This window comes from Nycticebus coucang, chromosome 5 (assembly GCF_027406575.1).
Source record: "Nycticebus coucang isolate mNycCou1 chromosome 5, mNycCou1.pri, whole genome shotgun sequence".
NCBI classification, from domain to species: Eukaryota; Metazoa; Chordata; class Mammalia; order Primates; family Lorisidae; genus Nycticebus; species Nycticebus coucang.
In genome coordinates this window covers 109,624,461-109,643,256 of record NC_069784.1, presented here as the reverse complement: position 1 = coordinate 109,643,256, position 18,796 = coordinate 109,624,461, and the positions used below count along the sequence as shown (strand labels likewise).

The 18,796-nt window shown below is 41.8% G+C and overlaps 1 protein-coding gene and 2 non-coding genes across 4 annotated transcripts; all 3 read right to left on the bottom strand.

Annotated features, from left to right (window-relative positions):
• Window positions 1-1,169: 1,169 nt before the first annotated feature.
• Window positions 1,170-13,551, bottom strand: LOC128586608 (uncharacterized). 2 transcript variants are annotated; one of them, XM_053592596.1, is made up of 4 exons: window positions 13,474-13,551; window positions 13,027-13,143; window positions 11,082-11,179; window positions 1,170-3,579 (listed from the first exon to the last, which is right to left on the bottom strand). In XM_053592596.1, exon 4 carries the CDS (start codon window positions 3,562-3,564, stop codon window positions 2,527-2,529), a length of 1,038 nt encoding a protein of 345 aa, XP_053448571.1. In that variant the 5' UTR covers window positions 3,565-3,579; window positions 11,082-11,179; window positions 13,027-13,143; window positions 13,474-13,551; the 3' UTR covers window positions 1,170-2,526. The 2 variants fall into 2 exon arrangements, with proteins under 2 accessions (XP_053448571.1, XP_053448572.1); XM_053592597.1 differs by lacking the exons at window positions 13,027-13,143; window positions 13,474-13,551 and adding an exon at window positions 11,631-11,669 and having other exon boundaries at window positions 11,082-11,181.
• Window positions 11,250-11,325, bottom strand: LOC128587060 (small nucleolar RNA SNORD100). The gene has a single exon (XR_008380486.1). It is a non-coding gene; the product is annotated as a small nucleolar RNA SNORD100 (small nucleolar RNA).
• Window positions 12,472-12,544, bottom strand: LOC128587018 (small nucleolar RNA SNORD101). Its single transcript, XR_008380452.1, has one exon. It is a non-coding gene; the product is annotated as a small nucleolar RNA SNORD101 (small nucleolar RNA).
• Window positions 13,552-18,796: the final 5,245 nt, after the last annotated feature.

Genomic DNA, 18,796 nt, shown 5'->3' with positions numbered 1-18,796 from the left:
TCCTCAAGACCAGGGAGCAGGGCAGGAGGAATTGTGAGGGGAGGGTGAGATGAATACCATAGCTCTGAGACAGCGCCAGGCACCATCCATCACCCCCAGATTGGGGCAAAGTGAGATGAGTGATGAGTGATAAGAGCTGGAGCTGTGAAGATTGTTCACCTTTCTGCTAATTGCTAGATCTGCTTCTGTAAAAAACACTGGTCATAGCACAGTGGTTACGGCGCCAGCCCTTCACCAAGGCTGGCAGGTTCAAAACTGGCCTGGGCCTGCCAAACAATTACAAACGAAAAATAGCCGGGCATTGTGGCGGGCGCCTGTAGTCCCAGATACTTGGGAGGCTGAGGCAAGAGAATCTCTTAAGCCCAGGAGTTTCAGGTTGCTGTGAACTGTGATGCCACAGCACTCTGCCAAGGATGACATGATGAGACTGTTTCAAAAAAAATGAACAAAAAGAGATACTAAAGGGAAAAAAATCACACCAAAAAAAAACTATAATGCTGTCTTCCCTATTGATATTTTTTGATGCTTTTAAGCATGGATGTTGTCATAAGACTTTCCAAAGATTATACTGGGCATCTACCCAGAAGGAAAAAAAATCCTTTTATCATAAGGACACTTGTACTACACTGTTTATTGCAGCTCAATTTACAATTGCCAAAATGTGGAAATAGCCTAAATGCCCACCAACCCAGGAATGGATTAACAAGCTGTGGTATATGTACACCATGGAATACTATTCAACCATTAAAAAAAAATGGAGACTTTACATCCTTCGTATTAACCTGGATGGAAGTGAAGGCATTATTCTCAGTAAAGCATTATAAGAATGGAGAAGCATGAATCCTATGTACTCAATTTTGATCTGAGGACAATTAATGACAATTAAGGTCACGATGGGGGTGGAGGAGCAGAGCAGAGAAAGGAGGGAGGGAAGGGTAGGGGTGGGGGCAAGACATGATTGTAAGAGGGACTTTACCTAACAAATGCAATCAGTGTAACCTGGCTTATTGTACCCTCAATGAATCCCCAACAACTAAAAAAAAAAAAAAACTTTCAAAAGATTAAATAAGAAATTTGACCAGTGAGGTTCACTTATTCCTGAATTAGAACAGTAAAGAAAAAAGGGTGGGAGTTAATTAGGAATATACACCAAGTGCGGGAATGCCAAATTGACTTTCACGATTAATTTATTGCAGGCATTTACTGAGAACGAACTATTTAAGTACTTACAGTTGGATTATTTCATACATATATATTACAATGAAACAAAATTAGCAACCTTTGAAGATGAAAAACCTGCGTGCATTAGTGGTTTCCATATTCTAATTGGTATTGCTATTAAACAACTGAAAATGATCACTAATTACAAATAGTTATTCAAGCTAGAAAATTCCAATGTCAGGCTGGGTGTGGTGTCTCACGCCTGTAATCCTAGTACTCTGGGAGGCCCAGGCAGGTGGATTGCCCTGAACTCACAGGTCCACCAGTCAGAGCTGGTCTCTAAAAGTAGCCGGGCATTGCAAAGGGTGCCTATAGTCGTACATACTTGGGAGGCTTAAGCAAGAGAATCACTTGAGCCCAAGAGTTGGAGGTTTCTGTGAGCTATGATGCTACTGCACTCAACCTCAGGGTGACAGAGCAATGACTCTGTCTCAAACAAAAAAATTCCAATGTCCTTTAAATTTAAGCGCTTAAAATTGAAATGGACTAAAAGCAAGGCTAATTAGATTTTGAGGTATTACTATGATTGGAAACTTTTATTAAACTAAATCCAAAGGCCGGGTATGGTTGCTCATGCCTGTAATCCTAGCACTCTGGGAGGAGGCGGGTGATTGCCTGAGCTTAGCAGTTCAAGCCCAGCCTGAGGAAGAGCGAGATCCCATTTCTAAAAAAAATATCGTATTCTTGCAGCAGGCGCTTTCAGTCCCAGCTACTCGGGAGGCTGAGATAAGAGGATTGCTTGAGTCCAAGAGTTTGAAGTTGCTGTGAGCTATGATGTCCCTGGCACTCTGGAAAACCCACTATAGTGCTTCTTACCTATCTAATCTTCCTATTTTTCACTGACAGGTCCCTCCCTGGCATTAGCTTCTTACTGCCCTCTACTGGCCAGGTATGAATTCAGTTTTTTTAAGTAGTTCTGTTTCATAATATGAACATGATTTTACTCGACAAGTAGATAATAAATTCATTTGATTCATAAAACAAAGTTAAAAAGTTATTACATTAATGACACTCAAAATTAACTCCAAGAATGTACTATACCATTATTTCATTTCTTCAATTAATTCTCACTACGAAAGCAATACATGCTGATTAAAGGAACAGAAAAGCTAATGAAAACCTTTCCAGAACTGTTAACATTTTGATATATATCCTTCCAACTTCTCTTCTCTGCCGGCATTCACCCTTCTATACAAGGTGTCCATAAAGTTTATGTGCAATTTAAAAGTTGCAACTTTTTTAAGTGTTATGTGATACAATCTGTAAAAAAGGATTAAAAAGAAGAAACACTGTTTATTGTTATTGCTAATTTTCAACACATCTACCATCGTTACCAATACAAAGGGTAATACGATTCTGTAGCTCCAGGAAAACATTTTCAAGCTGATGTTCAGTAATACCAGCAATCACATCAGTTATCCTAGCTTGCAAGTCTTCTAAAGATCGAGGTTTGGTTGAATGAACATTAGTTTTCAAATGTCTCCATAAAAAGAAGTCCAATGGGGTCAAATCTGGAGAATGTGGAGGCCAAGAAAATGGTCCACCGCTTCCAATCCATCTGTTAGGGAATTTCTCATGTAGAAACTGTCCAACTTGCAAAGCAAAGTGACAAGGAGCACGATCTTGTTGAAACACTATATTCTCTATTAGTCCTAATTGTTCAAGCTGAGGAATGAAGTAATTCTGTAGCATTTCTAAATAGCTATCACCATTAACAACACACCCTTCAGAAAAGAATGGCCCTATGACTCGATTTTTTCCCAAAGCACACCACACATTAATTTTGGGAGAATCTCTTCCATGTTCAACAGACTCAGGTGGATTTTCAGTTCCCCAAATATGGCAATTATGCCTGTTGACTTTGCCATTAATGTGGAATGTTGCTTCACCAGAGAACATTAAATTACTCAAAAATGTGTCATCATTGCTAAGTTTTTCGTTGAACTGATGGCAGAAAGTTAGTCGTGCATGATAATCCTCTTCTAACATTTGATGTACTTGAATTCTGTACGCTTTCGTGTGAAGTCTTGTCCGCAGAATCTTCTGCACAGTAGACCTTGGAAGCCTCAGCTCCAGTGATACCTGTCTTAATGACTTTCTTGGACTTGCCTCAAAGGTTTCTTCTACAGATGCTACAGTTTCTTCACTAACACGTGGCCTACCAGACCGTGGTTTATCATTGACAGAACCTGTTTCTTTATATTTTTTCATCCACTTGGATATGGAATTCCTGTGTGGTGCTTCTTTATTGTAATGTGTTCTAAACCTTCTTTGGACAGCAGCAGTAGATTTTAGTTCAATTAACCAAAGAACACAATTTACTTTCTCTTCTAGTGAAGCCATGAGTCAACAATGATTCTGAAAAATAAGTAACTTTTAAGTTAAATTTCTAAAGATAAAAAAAGATGAGAAATATCAAGCCATCAAGGTTTTCTTTTTTTGGAGACAGTCTCAACTCAGTCACCCTGGGGTTGAGTGCTGTGTCATCACTGCTCACAGCAACCTTAAATTCTTGGGCTCAAGTGATTCTCTTGCCTCAGCCTCCCCAGTAGCTGGGACTACGGGACTATAGGACTACAGGCACCTGCCACAACGCCCAGCTATTTTTTTAGAGACAAGGTCTTGCTCTTACTCCAGTTGGTCTTCCTGAGCTCAAGCAATCCACTGCCTGGGTCTCCAAAAATCCTGGGATTACAGGTGTGAGCCTTTTTCTAATCCTTTTTAGGAATTCTTTACAGTACATATACTTACAAAGTTACAACTATTTTAAACTGGATACACTTTGGACACCTGGTATATGTGTTGTGTGTGTGTGTATATATACACACACACTTTTTTTTCTTTAGAGACAGACTCACTCTTGTCACCCTGGTTAGAGTCTCATGGCGTCACAGCTCACAGCAACTTCCGATTCCTGGGTTCAAGCAATCCTTCGGCCTCAGCCTCTCAAGCTCTCAAGTAGCTGGGACTATAGGTGCCTGCCACCACACTGGTCTATTTTTTTTCTACTTTTAGTAGAGACAGGTCTTCTCTTGGTCAGGCTGGTCTTCAACTCCTGACATCAAGCTATCTACCTGCCTTGGCTTCCCAAAGTGCTAGGATTACAGGCCTGAGCCATGACACCTGGCCTTTTGTTTTTTCCCCCTTTTAAAGAAATAGGTTCCGCTGGGCACAGTGGCTCACGCCTGTAATCCTAGCACTCTGGGAGGCTGAGGTGGGTGGATCACCTGACCTCAGGAATTCGAGACTAGTCTGAGCCAGAGCAAGACCTCATCTCTTTAAAAAAAAAATAGCTGGATGTTGTGGTGGGTGCCTGTAGTCCCAGCTACTTGGGAGGCTGAGGCAAGAGAAACGCTTAAGCCCAATAGTTTGAGGTTGCTGTGAGCTATGACACCACAGCATTCTACCAAGGGCAATAAAGTATGACTTTGTCTCAAAAAAAAAAAAAGGTTCTTCTTACTCTATCACTCCAGCTGGAGTGCAGTAGCATCATAGCTCACTGCAGCCTTAAACTCCTGGTTCAAGTGATCCTCCCACCTTAGCCTTCTAAGCAGGTAGGACTACAGAAACATGCCACCACATCCAAATTATTTTAAAATTGTTTTGTAGAGATGAGATCTATGTTGCCCAGGCTTGTCCTGAACTCCTGACCTTAAGCAATCCTCTTGTCTTCGGCTCCTAGAGTGCTGGGATTATAGGCACAAGTTATTGCATCTGGCCTATATTTTCCCTGGCTGCTGTTTTTATAAAATGGTACTATACCTGTTTTATTCACTGCTTTTCATTTTTTTTAAATTTCAGGTTGATGTGAAGGTTCAACTAGGTGACAATGTTTGCATGTTAGGTAGAGTCCCTCTTGTGTTGAACAATGCTTTTAAAAAATAATTTATATTAAAAAATGTCCTTCCGTATCTCCATTTCTATGGCATCCTAATGTTCTATTATGCAAATGTACATTTCACTTAATCATTCTCCTTCAACCAACAAAGGTATTTATAGCTCTGTGACTAACGTACTTATAGCATACCTATTCTTTCATGTGAAACTAGTCTAACAAATGTGTTCTCTAAAGACATTCCAAATTGATGCTTAGGAAATATTATCTCCCTTTATCATCAAACAATGAAAATTTGACAGAACCTTATGAACTGGCAAGGCCCCAGAAAGATCTTCAGGGTCTCCATTTTTACAGGCTTTGTTACTTGGTTTGCTTAGTTCACATTAAAAAGAAATCCAGAACCAAAACTAAAAACACTTTTCTCTCTTCTCTATGACATTTTTTGTTGAAAGTCAAGGCACTGTGGAAACAAAATTAGGAGTATGATCATCAGTCACTGAACGTGGAGCAAAAAGAAAAAAAAATGTGGCAGGTATGTGTGGTGGCTCACACCTGTAATCCTAGCACTCTGGGAGGCTGAGGTGGGTGGACTATTTGAGCTTAGGAGTTCAAGACCACCCTGAGCAGGAAAAAGACCCCCACCTCTATGAAAAATAGAAAAACTAGCTGGGTGTCATAGTGGGCATCTCTAGTCCCAGCTTCTTGGCAGGCTGATAGAAGAGAATCCCTTGAGTCCAAGAGTTTGAGGTTGCTATAAGCTATGATGACACTGGCACTCTACCCAGAGTGACAGAGTGACACTCTGGCAAAGAAAGAAAGACAAGAAGAAAGGGAAGGAAGAAAGAAAGAAAAAGAAAGAAGAAAAAGAACTTTAAGGGGCAATTCATGCAAAGTAGGACAGAGCACAGAAAACCACCCATCCATGTAGGTAAAGAAACCTTGAAGGGAAGAGCCACCCTTGTCCCTAGTTTGTAAGTCTTTCCAAGCAAACCCTAGATTTTTACGCAACTTTCAGCAGCAGGTTGAAACATCTGGCTAATGAAGAGCTATTTCGATTTTCATGTGGTAGTGTCATGATTTTTAAAAAGGACTTATAATTTATTTTTGCCTGAGAAGACTTGTTCCCAGTCCCTTTATGCTCATGTATCAATACTCTGCTCTCCAAATCCTACATACCTGATCATTCTCTGTAACATTCACCTTCAACTCTGACCTCAATGATTCTTCCGCCCCCAGCACCAAAAGCCTTTACCAGTAAGTTCTGCAGAGGCGGACAGGAGAGCCTTGTGGCCTCTCTCCTGGTACCTGTGTTAGCCCAGCCATGCTGCCTCTATCACTCTTGCTGGAGGTTGCTGCCATGTTGTGTTCTTTAGGCATGTGGTGAAAACGCCAGCCTGGGAAGACAACATCCTGGCCCACTCGGCCTCTACGTGGAGTGCTGAAAGCTGTGAACTTATTTCCCCTCTTTGACTACATATTCTCTCCCCTCCACCCCCCATGGCTCTCAGGAGCACTTGTGCTTAACATATTTCTTAAGCCTACCAGTCTAAAAGTATATTCAACTAGAAAGAGACAAGCTCCACTTAAGGGCTAGATTAGTTCTCATTAAGAACAATAGATGCTCCCACACTTTTCTAGGGTTTCTAACTCTCCCATCTATGTGTTCCCATTGCCTCAACAATAGTTTGACAAATTCTTTTTAATAGCAGTGTAACACAACATAGCCTTTGTACAATTTCTCTGTAAATGTTCTCAGATGCATTTTTCTAAAGCATTTACAGTAGATAATCAAAAATATATGTAATATACTTTATAAAATCAGAAACAGGCAAAAATAAAAAGAACAGAAGGAAAATAGAACATTTGGTTTACTACAGCCAAAGCAAGCAAGGACTCACTGGTCTCTTGTCTATGGGAGCAAGAAAACCCCAGAGCTTGGCTCAGACATCTCCTTTGAGGTTTATGAGCAATGTCTTCAAGGTTCTGAGCACATGAATCAACTAGTTACATAAAACTATTTTCCCCAATAAAAAATGACATCTGCTTCTGTCATAGGTGGTTAGCCTTGATGGGCTCCCTCCTAAATTAAGCTACATTAAGCTACACGGGCATGTCATGAAGCTTAAATTATATTTGGCTGAGTTTTTAAGGATAAGGACACATCCAGATGGAGAAAAGGTACTTCAGACAGAAAGGAATGAACAACTAGTCATAAAAAGAAAGGCATGTTCACTTTTTAACTCTCAAGCTTCAATAACTGAAATAGAATTACAGCATGAAAATCATCTGGATGAACCTGTATGATGGCTGTTAAGAGAAGGGAGAGGCAGGAGTTGAAAAGTCTGAGGACTATGGCTGAGGAAATTTTTAGGTAGCAACAATTAACATATGGAAATGGTGCAGAGTCTGGTATATACCAGTATTTCTCAGTAACCCTCTTCTCAAATGTTTTATGATAAAGTTCACTTCAAGGCACACGGAACTTGAGGTGCAAGTAGGTGCGCCATGTACTTAGCATAACACAGTTAGTCTAGAGATGACCAAAGTTAAGAAAATAAAGTAGGTTTGAGAATCACAAGGGTGGGAAAATGCTCCAGGAACACTGCAGAGAAGTAAACCAATCCCAGCCTGAACTCTCAAAACTATGACAATTGCAAAGGTGGGGTGAGTAAGTACCAGGATTGGAAAGTGTGGCAAAGGTTAAAGTGGCAACGTAAAACAGTGCTTATTTAAAACAAAACAAAACAAAAAAAGCCTGGCAGGGTGGATGACAGATGTCAACCCAGCACTTCAGAAAGCTGAGGCAAGAAGATAACCTTACAGCCCAGAGTTGTAACCTGCCTATGCAACCTGGTCTCCACAAGAAAACCAAAAACACTAGCCAGATACAATGATTTTAAAAAGGAGAATCATTTTAGTTCAGTTTAAGGATGCAATGAGCTAAGAGCTCACCACTCCACTCCAGCCTGGGCAACAAAGCAAGCTGTCTTTTTGCAGCTAAGTTAACCATGGACATAAAAACATCAAAGCAAAATAAAGCTGATTTAATTCTAGGAGCAGGTGGGAAGCAGGATTTACAGAATGGGAATATAGCACAGACTGCAAAGTTTTCCTAATAACTTCAGAAGACACCGCAACATTTCTATACTGGTGGGATTGCAAATACAGCCCTATGGGACAGTAGTATGGAGAATCCTCAAAAATCTAAAAGCAGACCTTTCATGTGACCCTGCAATCCCATTACTAGGTATCTATCCAGAAGAAAATCATTTTAACATAAAAACATTTGCACTAGTATGTTTACTGCAGCTCAATTCATAATTGTCAAGTCGTGGAAGGAATCTAAATGCCCATCAACCCCTGAATGGATCAACAAACTGTGGTATATGCACCATGGAATATTACTCAGCCATTAAAAAAGATGGAGACTTTACATCTCTTACATTTCCCTGGATGGAGTTGAAATACATTCTTTTTAGTAAAGTATCACAAGAATGGAAAAATACATATCCAATGTACTCCATACTAAGAAGAAATCAATATACGAACAATTACATGTCCCTAAGAACCAGTGAAACACTATTATAGTCCAGTTCATGGGTAGAAGGAAGAGGGAGGAGGAGGGAGGGCAGGAGGTGGGATCTCACCTAATGTTCACATTGTGAGGATATATAATACACCCCCTCAGTAAGGGGCTCCACTACAAATGAACTTTACCCCGGAAGTGAAAACAATGTAACCTAAATATTGTACCTCATATTAACTTGAATAGCTATTTAAAATTAAAAAAGGGAAAACACTGAAGAGCTTCTCAAAATAGCCATTTAAGTGCTATTCAATAAAATCATCCCAAGTCACACCATCTAAAGGGTATACCCACACCGTTTATAAGTACTGTTACCACTAGAGCTTCTTATTTTACACCAGTGGTAATTCAATACACCATAATGAATACCTGGTTTACTGAAGCCAACCAGCGTTTAGCTAGAGACTACTACAATGCTCAAAAGAACCAAGCTATCCACAACAAAAGACCCTACTCTGGCAGACTATGGATGAAAGCCTACAACTCTGAATACCAAACATATAAAAAAACCACGAATACAAGAAAAGCATTCACAACCACGTTTCGCCCCAGTACATGGCCTCAAAACATATTAACTGTACAGAAGCTTGATATACATGAGTATACATTTCTCAACCTAAAGTTGAGAAGTTCCTAAAGACTGAGATAACTAATGCCATCTCTTCTTTCTCTGTAAAGCACTCAAGTCAGTGAAAACTAGTGTCGCTATGACCTTCTTTATAGGTATGCTCATAAGCATTCCTGGATTATCATGAACTTCTAATACCCCACCTCTATACTTTCCATCTTTGCTGCTCACTGTCCTGCCATAGGATTGCAATCTATTAACATCCACTTACCTAACTTCAGCCTTTCTCCAGGTTCTAGGTTGGCCTAGTATAAGTGGCAAATGACCATATTCAAGTAACCCTATCTGTCACTAGCACCCTACTGGCAGGCCTATCTTTGCTTAAAGTGTCCATATTTTAACTGCCCCAACATTGGCGTTGGTTAGAAGAGACTTTCATTTAAAATCAAGAAAGGTCAAAAATAGGAAGCTGTTTTATAGAATGTTTCCATTTCATTCATAGTAATCGTTTTCCTCGATGACCTTTCCCTTCATTAACAGGGACCTTACATTACTACCCCAAATAAAGTCAGAGATAAGTAACATAAGCCAAAGTTTTACTCATTCATTTCTTGCATTTGAAGTACTCTTCAATGACATCATTGGCTTGAGAGTCTTTGTCATAGTCCTTTAAAAAAATTACTGGCTGGGTGTGGTGGTTCACGCCTGTAATCCTAGCACTCTGTGAGGCCCAGGCAGGTGGAATGTTTGAGCTCAGGAGTTCCAGATCAGCCTAAGAGTGAGACTCTATCTTTACTAAAAATAGTAAAAATACCTGGGTATTGGGGTGGGTGCCTGTAGTCTCAGCTACTCAGGAGGCTTAGGCAAAGGGATCACTCAAGCTCATTGAGTTTGAGGTTTCTGTGAGCTATGACAATACGGCATTCTACCTAGCACAACAGATATAGATTGTCTCAGAAAAAAAAAAAATCGCATGCAACTTATTTTTTTTTTTTTTGTAGAGACAGAGTCTCACTTTATGGCCCTCGGTAGAGTGCCATGGCATCACACAGCTCACAGCAACCTCCAGCTCCTGGGCTTAAGCGATTCTCTTGCCTCAGCCTCCCGAGTAGCTGGCACAGGTCACAATGCCCAGTTATTTTTTGTTGCAGTTTGGCCGGGGCTGGGTTTGAACCCGCCACCCTTGGCATATGGGGCCGGCGCCCTACTCACTGAGCCACAGGCGCCGCCGCCACAACTTCTTATTAACATTTATAAATTCCACTAAGTTCTTAACATTACTCACAGCCAAACTTTAATAATTATGCCTTATGAAAATGTGTAACATCACTAAAATTTGTTATACCCATTTTCAGGGCCCTTCATGACTTCAATGCCAGTTTTTTTTTTTTTTTTTTAGAGGCAGAGTCTCACTTTAATCACCCTCGATAGAGTGCCATGACATCACAGCTCACAGCAACCTCCAACTCCTGGGTTTAGGCAATTCTCTTGCCTCAGCCTCCCAAGTAGCTGGGATTACAGGTGCCTGTCACAAGGCCCGGCTATTTTTTTTGTTGCAGTTTGGCCGGGGCTGGGTTTGAACCCACTACCCTTGGTATATGGGGCCAGCGCCCTACTCACTGAGCCACAGCACCACCTCAATGCCAGCTTTTTGAAAATTTCTGCAGAAACACTTTCAGGTGGGCAGATTAATTGGCAGGCTTCTATAACACTAATTACCAAATTTTTCTTTTTTGAAACACAGAAAATGTTTTTAACCCTTCTGAGTATTGTATTCTTTCCTTTAAAAGGTTCTCAAACTTAACTCAATACAAAGTTGTGCGGTTACCCAGCATGACCTTCCTTCATCCTAAAAACAAAAGACTTACCTGAACTACTACACAACTGTAACCAACCACTTTATGGTGTTTCCCCTCTGTCAATTTTACAAAGGCCTACCCATTTCTTGTTTCTTCTTGTCAACAACCTATCAGGGGAATAAGAAAAAAAGTCACGTTAGTAAGCATTAATGCTATTAACGATAAAGCTAACAGGTGGCTGTAATCAGAAGGGTGACATGGCAGTTTCTTCATGACAATTCAGTAGTGGGAGCCAGTTGTCAACACGTAAAGCAAAAAAGATGACCTATATGCACTTTACCTTACTTTTGTTCTATATCAACGTCAAAATTAGCATTTTAGTTCTACAGGTATAGAATGCTTTTACTAATAGCCTTAACACAGCCAACAATGGCAAGTCCATGGCATGTTTACACTTGCAAAAACCAACAGACTAAGAATTGCCGAAACTTATACTAGTATGACAAATATCACTATGGATAGCATCAGTCCTAACATGAACCTTAACTAGTCCAATCCTCCTCATCTAAAGGATATACTAACAGACCAGACACATCAAATTAGGTGAGTAACTTATCTTAATTAGGTTGATTTGGTGTTCAGCACAAAGGGCCTACACCAATTTGACATACATAGTCTCATCACAGTTGGATGCAAGCACATGAAGATGGGCTTTGTGCCTGAAATTCAAAACACGACAATGAAGTGTGCCTGAAATTCAAAACACGACAATGAAGTTAAAATCCAGATCCAAACCCAGCACTCTTGCACTTTATTGAAGAATACCCCATAAATGTGCATACAAGTGCTCAAGTCTGATGACTATTACCAGCACATCTTGTTCACTTAAATACTAAAACTAAGTAAATTTCACTTAAGATTTCTTTCCCCCAAATTCCAGGTTTGTATAGGGGAAATAACTGAAAAACTTGTGGTCAGAATGGTAACTTTCCGGTAAACTAGTCTCATATATCCAAAGAGATGTGTTATGTCAACTACCAAATAGAATTGTAACATTACTGGTCCAACCACTGAATAAATACAGTGCAAGATGGCCAACCTGTCAATACTACATAAAATTCGCACAAGGGTCCACTGCACTGCAGCATGCACTAACTACATAAAACAACACAGTGGATGGATTCACCTGGCTAGATTATACCAAAGCAAGCAATGAAGGCCCTTAAATGCACTTAAATTCAGCTCTGTATTAAGCTGTTCTGCCAAAGTAATGAGTATTCCAGATTCAAATAAATTCCCCCAGCTACTGTACTTACAAAATGCTTCTGCAATAACCTCAGCACAAAACGCTTAGGTTACTCATTATTAATTTAACCAGATATTTTGTAAACTGTTAAATCCAACAAGGCTGTCCAATTAACCTCCAGAAAACAGAAAACTGCTAACCCCATAACCTACAGTTTGTCAGACTGTTATGTTTCACTCATAAAAAGAGTGAAGGGGTATCCGACAACTGAAGTCATCATTCAAACGCTGTAGTTTTTGTTTGACTAAAAGCAAGTTTGTTTGTTTTGAGACAGAGTCTCACTATGTCACCCTCGGTAGAGCGCTGTGGCGTCAGAGCTCACAGCAACCTTAAACTCTTGGGCTTAAGCGATTCTCTTGCCTCAGCCTCCCAAGAGTAGCTGGGACTACAGGCGCCCAACATAAGCCCAGCTATTTTTTTGTTATTGCTGTCACTGTCGTTTAGCAGGCCAGGGCCGGGTTCGAAATCTCCTGCCTTGGTGTCTGTGGCCGATGCCCTAACCACTGAACTACAGACACTGAAAATAAAAGCAAGTTTTCATCCACACTGCAAACTGCAACTCACACGAGTTCCGATACCTTTTCCTAGAACGGATATGGATGTTACTCTGAACTTTTGTACTAACATCATGAACTTCACGCTTTCTTCCCTGGGCTGCTGTTTTGTTCCGGTTGCAACAACCCACAGTATTGAGACTGATACACGTACTTGTCTGAGGCTTTGGTAGCTTCGCGGATTCCACGTGCAAGGCCGTCGTGGATGAGGGCGGTCTTCAGCACCTCTTGTAAAGAGAAGTTAACGTCCATTACACCTGCAGCAGCAAAGCTGAAACGCGCCAAGTTAAACCCTCAGTTCACTGAACGCCGTAGACTACAGAGACCGAACGTACAACAGGCGCGCTCCCGGCGACCCGGCCCGCCCAGCCCGGCGCCGCAGACTCGCGGCCGCGTCTCACTGGCGGCCCGACCCCACCCTTTGCGCTCACCCTTCCTCGGCCATGGCAGTGGGTTACGCGTGAAGGTGAATCTTGAACTCACCGAAAAAAGACAAAAAATAACCCCCTAACTTATTAAGGAAGTCAGCCTTGACTCAGACCTCCACCAATCCCAGCCGAGTTACAAACCAGTCAGGAAACGCCCGGCGACCTCCACTCACCCCAAACATCCGCCGCCGAGGTACTCAGAGACGAGCCCGCGCGAGACGCACGGCGGGATTTAAGGGCGCTTAGGCCCCCTGCGCGCATGCGCACTCCCGCCCACTAAAGAGGCGGCTCTCGCGGTGCCGGGCCTCGCGTTTCTCCTTCCGGATTGAGGCGATTCGATTCTGAGACAAGAGTATTACGAGTGCGCCCGTGGTCGGCCGGCCCGCGGCGCGCGCAGCAGGCATCACGAGGGCAGCCTCACGTCTTTTCCCGGGGCGTGGCCTGCGGAAGCCCAGAAAGTTCTTTCTATGGAGCGCGAGAGGGGCCAAACACTGTTGTCTGCCTAGTCTTAGAGCTCCCGAGTTCTGGCGACCCGAAAACGTCAGCTTAACTCTTTCCCCACCAGGTGGTGATTCCCAGTTGATCCAACTAGACTGAGCTCCCGTGGAGCGCATTGTGCTCCTTTGCTTCTTAGTCACTTTGTCCGCGAATGTGTCATGGTGTGGGTGACGCTCCTCTTTGTTTGCATTAGACTGCAGCCAACGCCTTTTCTCTCTTTCTAAGCACTTCACAGAGCCCATTTTCCTGGCATGTATTGGTCAGTTCTGGTTTCTAAACATAGTGGGAGAGTTGGTTCTAAACGAAGTTTGTTTTTGTTTAGTTTTGAAAGCTTGATCGTGCCCTACATTGCTTGTCCCGCGCAAATTAGGATTCTTTAGATCCGTTTGAAATACTTACCATGTGCCTGACACAGGGATAGGTTCTGGGAATACAGAAATGAAAAACGCACTCTTGAGAAATCCTGCTTTTTTCATCCAGGAGCTGGCAGAGGTAGGGATCAAATTCGAGAACCCGTAAACTCCCAATTTTTACCCCAGAAGCAACGTTTTAAATTTTGAAGTGGGGCCGGGCGTAGTGGCTCAACGCCTGTAGTCTTAGCATTTTGGGAGGACAAGGCGGGTGGATTGTTGAGCTCAGGGGTTAGAAACCAGGCTGGACAAGAGGGAGATCCCCGTGTCTACTAAAAATAGAAAAACTAGCTGGGTTTAGTGGCAGGCGCCTGTATTCTCAGCTACTGGGGAGGCTGAGGCAAGAGGATCTCTGGAGCCCAAGAGTTTGAGGTTGCTGTAACCTGTGCAGCCAGGGCACTCTACCAAGGGGCGACAAGACAAGACTCTGTGTCTGAATAAATGAATAATAGATAACGAAGTGGTGGGCAATTCTTTTAAACGCAGGAAACACAGCTAAATGTTCTAAGTACTGCCTTTTTTGTTTATTTTAGTTACTCTCTTGAGAAGTCGCCAAACCAGTCAACAGCTATTAAGCGCTTGTTAAATGCTAGCATTGTGGATACCGTGAGCAGCTCATCAAGACAGACTCGGTAATAAATGTGCCAGGGAGGGTTAACCGGAATAGAGACCTACTGGATCTTTAATAAATTGATACAGTTCGTGTTTACCTTTTCAAATGCTTTGAGTTTCATTTTTAAAATGCTGAACCTGCTTCTCTCCATCAGTAAGTCGTGCAAATGTTCATTGAGCTTTTGCTTCAAAGAAAAAAACCCACAGTGTATGATGATGAGATTAACTCCTTCTACTTCACATTTTTCTGTTGGGATTAAGAGGTGAGCGAAAGATTGGATATCTCAGGGCCACAGGAAGACTCCAGTGCAGGGACTTAGGGAATTGGAATGATGTGGAAAGGTTTGTGGTAGCCTTTGAAAAGGGCTCAAGAAAAAAGTAAGTTTCCCAGCAGAACATAGGAGGAGAGCAGAGGGTATTCTAAGTAGACAAAAATCTAAGGGCCAAGACGTGACTGCCTTTCTTGGCTTTTTCGGAGGCTACTTTAACACACTTGTATTTTTGAAAGAGAGTGTGATAAATAATGTTTTAGCACATTTCTTATTATCTAAGGTTAGTGGAAGTTAATATGCTACACATACTAGATTTTGTTCACAAAAATAATTTTAAGAAAGAAGAAGAGAATTTGATAAAGACTTGAGAAACATAAATGGGGAAAATAATCATTGCAAAACTCAGACTTTGTGTCTATCTTCTAGCTACCCGTACTCTGTTCATTCTGTTAATACAGATATCATGGACCTCTGCCTTAATACCACTTAGATCTAGAAATACACATATGACGAGCTCTAACCTGCAAAATGAAGTTAAAAGCACATAAAGGTGTTGCAAGGTTTCTTTCATAGAGATTACTTATTTGAGATTTGGGGGATTACTTCCTCTCGATTTAAGATACTGGCAAAAGTAGGAGACAATACTAAATAGAGTTTGGTGGGTAGTCACTCTTACAGTACCAGATAATAACACTTACAATAATGTATACACATATGAGTCTGAAATACATATGAAAAATGAATGTGGGCTCGGCGCCTGTGGCTCAAGCGGCTAAGGCGCCAGCCACATGCACCTGAGCTGGTGGGTTCAAATCCAGCCCTGGCCCGCCAAACAACAATGACGGCTGCAACCAAAAAGTAGCCGGGTGTCATGGCGGGCGCCTGTAGTCCCAGCTACTTGGGAGGCGGAGGCAGGAGAATCGCTTGAGCGCAGGAGTTGGAGGTTGCTGTGAGCTGTGATGCCACGGCACTCTACCCAGGGTGAGAGCTTGAGGCTCTATCTCAAAAAAAAAAAAGAAAAATGAATGTGCTCTAAAGTTTGTTTTATGAACAATAAGGGTGGTTTATTTTGTTTAGCATTTTCTATATGCCAGGCAATGTGCTAAAATCGTATTATGTATGTTCTCCTTTGATGATTATAGGGACCGTGTGTGGTGCTGCCAGTATTAGCCCACTATAATAGGCAAGGAAACCAAGGCTTGGAGAGTTGCCCAAGATCACACAGCTAATAAATGTGGAAGCTGGTATTTAAGCCCAGTCAACTTCAAAGCCCCTATTCCTAACCCTTCAGCCATTTGAATGATTGCCGGACTGTGGGAGGGAGGTCTCTAAGAATTCAAAGATGACTCTTTGTATCTCACATTTGGTAATGATACTACAGGTTCTACTTCACTGCGCTAAAAAGTTGCATAGATGGAGAAAAGAGAAGGCAGTAGAAATTTGGATTTCTGAATCATCTAAGTATAGATGCTGTATAGGTTGCTAGGGCTGCCAATAACAAAGTGCCACAACTGGGATGCTTAGACCAGAAACATATCATCTCATAGTTCAGAAAGCTGAAAGTCCAAATGAAGGTGTTGCCAGGGTTAGTTCCTTCTGAGTTGGAGAATGTTACATGCCTCTTCCCTAGCTTCTGGGGATTTGTTGGTGATCTTGATATTGCTTGACTTGTGTTAGCATAACTCTAATCTTCACATGACATTCTCTCCACATTCATGTGTAACTCTGTGTCCCAATTTTTTCTTTCCATAAGAATACCAAAAGCCAGCTCGGCACTTGTAGCTCAGCAGCTAGGGCACCAGCCACATACACCGGAATTGGCAGTTTCGAACCCAGCCCTGGCCTGCCAAACAACAGTGACAACTCCAACCAAAAAAACAAAAAAAACAGCCGGGCATGTGGCGGGTGCCTGTAGTCCCAGCTACTTGGGAGGCTGAGGCAAAAGAATCGCTTAAGCCCAAGAGCTGGAGGTTGCTGTGAGCTGTGACATCACAGCCCTCTACATGGCAACATAGTGAGACTCTGTCTGAAAAAAAAATAAGAGTACCAAAAGTCAGGCTCAGTGGTGCATGCTTGTAGTCCCAGCTACTTGGGAGACAAAGACAGGAGGATTACTTGAGCCCAGGAGCTCAATCTCTGTGAGCTGTCATTGCACCTGCCACTGCTTCTAGACTGGGCAACATAGGAAGACCCCATCTCTAAAAAAGAAAGAAAGAATACCAGTCTTATCAGATTAGCGGCCTATCTACTCTAGTCTGACCTTATCTGTTTGTTTGTTTGTTTTTTGAGACAGAGTCTCACTTTATTACCCTAGGTAGAGTACCGTGCTGTCATAGCTCACAGCAACTCAAACTCCAGGCCTCAAGTGATCCTCTTGCCTCAGCCTCCCAAGCGGCTAGGGCTACAGGTGCCATGTCTCTTTTTAGAGACATGGTTTCACTCTTGCTCAGGTTGTTCTCCAAAAACTGAGCTCAAGTAATCCATCCGCCTTGGCCTCCCAGAGTGCTAGGATTACAGGCATGAGCCACTGCACTTGGCCTGACTTTAATGTAACTAATTACATCTACAAAAATCATTTTCCCAAATAGAGTCTTTTTCTGAGGTACTGGGAGTTAGGACTTCAACACGTAAGTTTTGTGGGACACAGTTCAACTTACAATAGATGCCAAAGAAGGAAGAACTGTAGAACATAGTGAATGATAGGATCTTTGAGTTGTACTGCAAAACTTACTTGGAAGGCCAAAGCTGGGAAGAAAAGTTGGATCAAGGCATATTAAAGATTTCATATCTTGAAGTGGTCAGGACCCTACTGAGATGAGTTAAAATTTCAGTTCACTCTGTGGCCTTTGGCAAGCCATTTGCATTTCTGAGCCAGTAAAATGGTGAAAATGGTATAATAGTGTTCTGAGGATTAAATAAGATGGTTGTTTAAAGGGTTTACTGCTAAAGCAGTAAAGCAATTAATTGTAAAGCAATTAACCTTATAAAGAACTCCATATGAAAATATATGGACAGGTCCTTACATATTACCTTTCTCTCTCTCTCTCTCTCTCTCTCTCTCACACACACACACACACACACACACACACACGTATATATATGTGCATATATATGTATATATTTATACATTTATTATATTATATATTATATATGTATATATTTTTATTTTTTATTGTTATAGCTGTGTACATTTGTGCAATCAAGGGGTACAATGTGCTGGTCTCATATACAATCTGAAATATTCTCATCAAACTGTTCAACGTAGCCTTCATGGCATTTTCTTAGTTATTGTGTGTAGACATTTGTATTCTGCATTTAGTAGGTTTCTCCTGTACCCATTCTAAGATGCACCGTAGGTGTGGCCCCACCCATTACCCTGCCTCCACCCTAACTTCCCCCCTCCTTTTCCCTCCCTTGGCCCTTTCCTCATAGTCTTGTGCTATAGTTGGGTTATAGCCTTCATGTGAAAGCTATAAATTAGCTTCATAGTAGGGTTGAGTACATTGGATACTTTTTCTTCCATTCCTGAGATACTTTACTAAGAAGAATATGTTCCAGCTCCATCCATGTAAACATGAAAGAGTTAAAGTCTCCATCTTTCTTTAAGGCTGCATAATATTCCATGGTATACATGTACCACAACTTGCTAGTCCATTCATGGGTGGATGGGCACTTGGGCTTCTTCCATGACTTAGCAATTATGA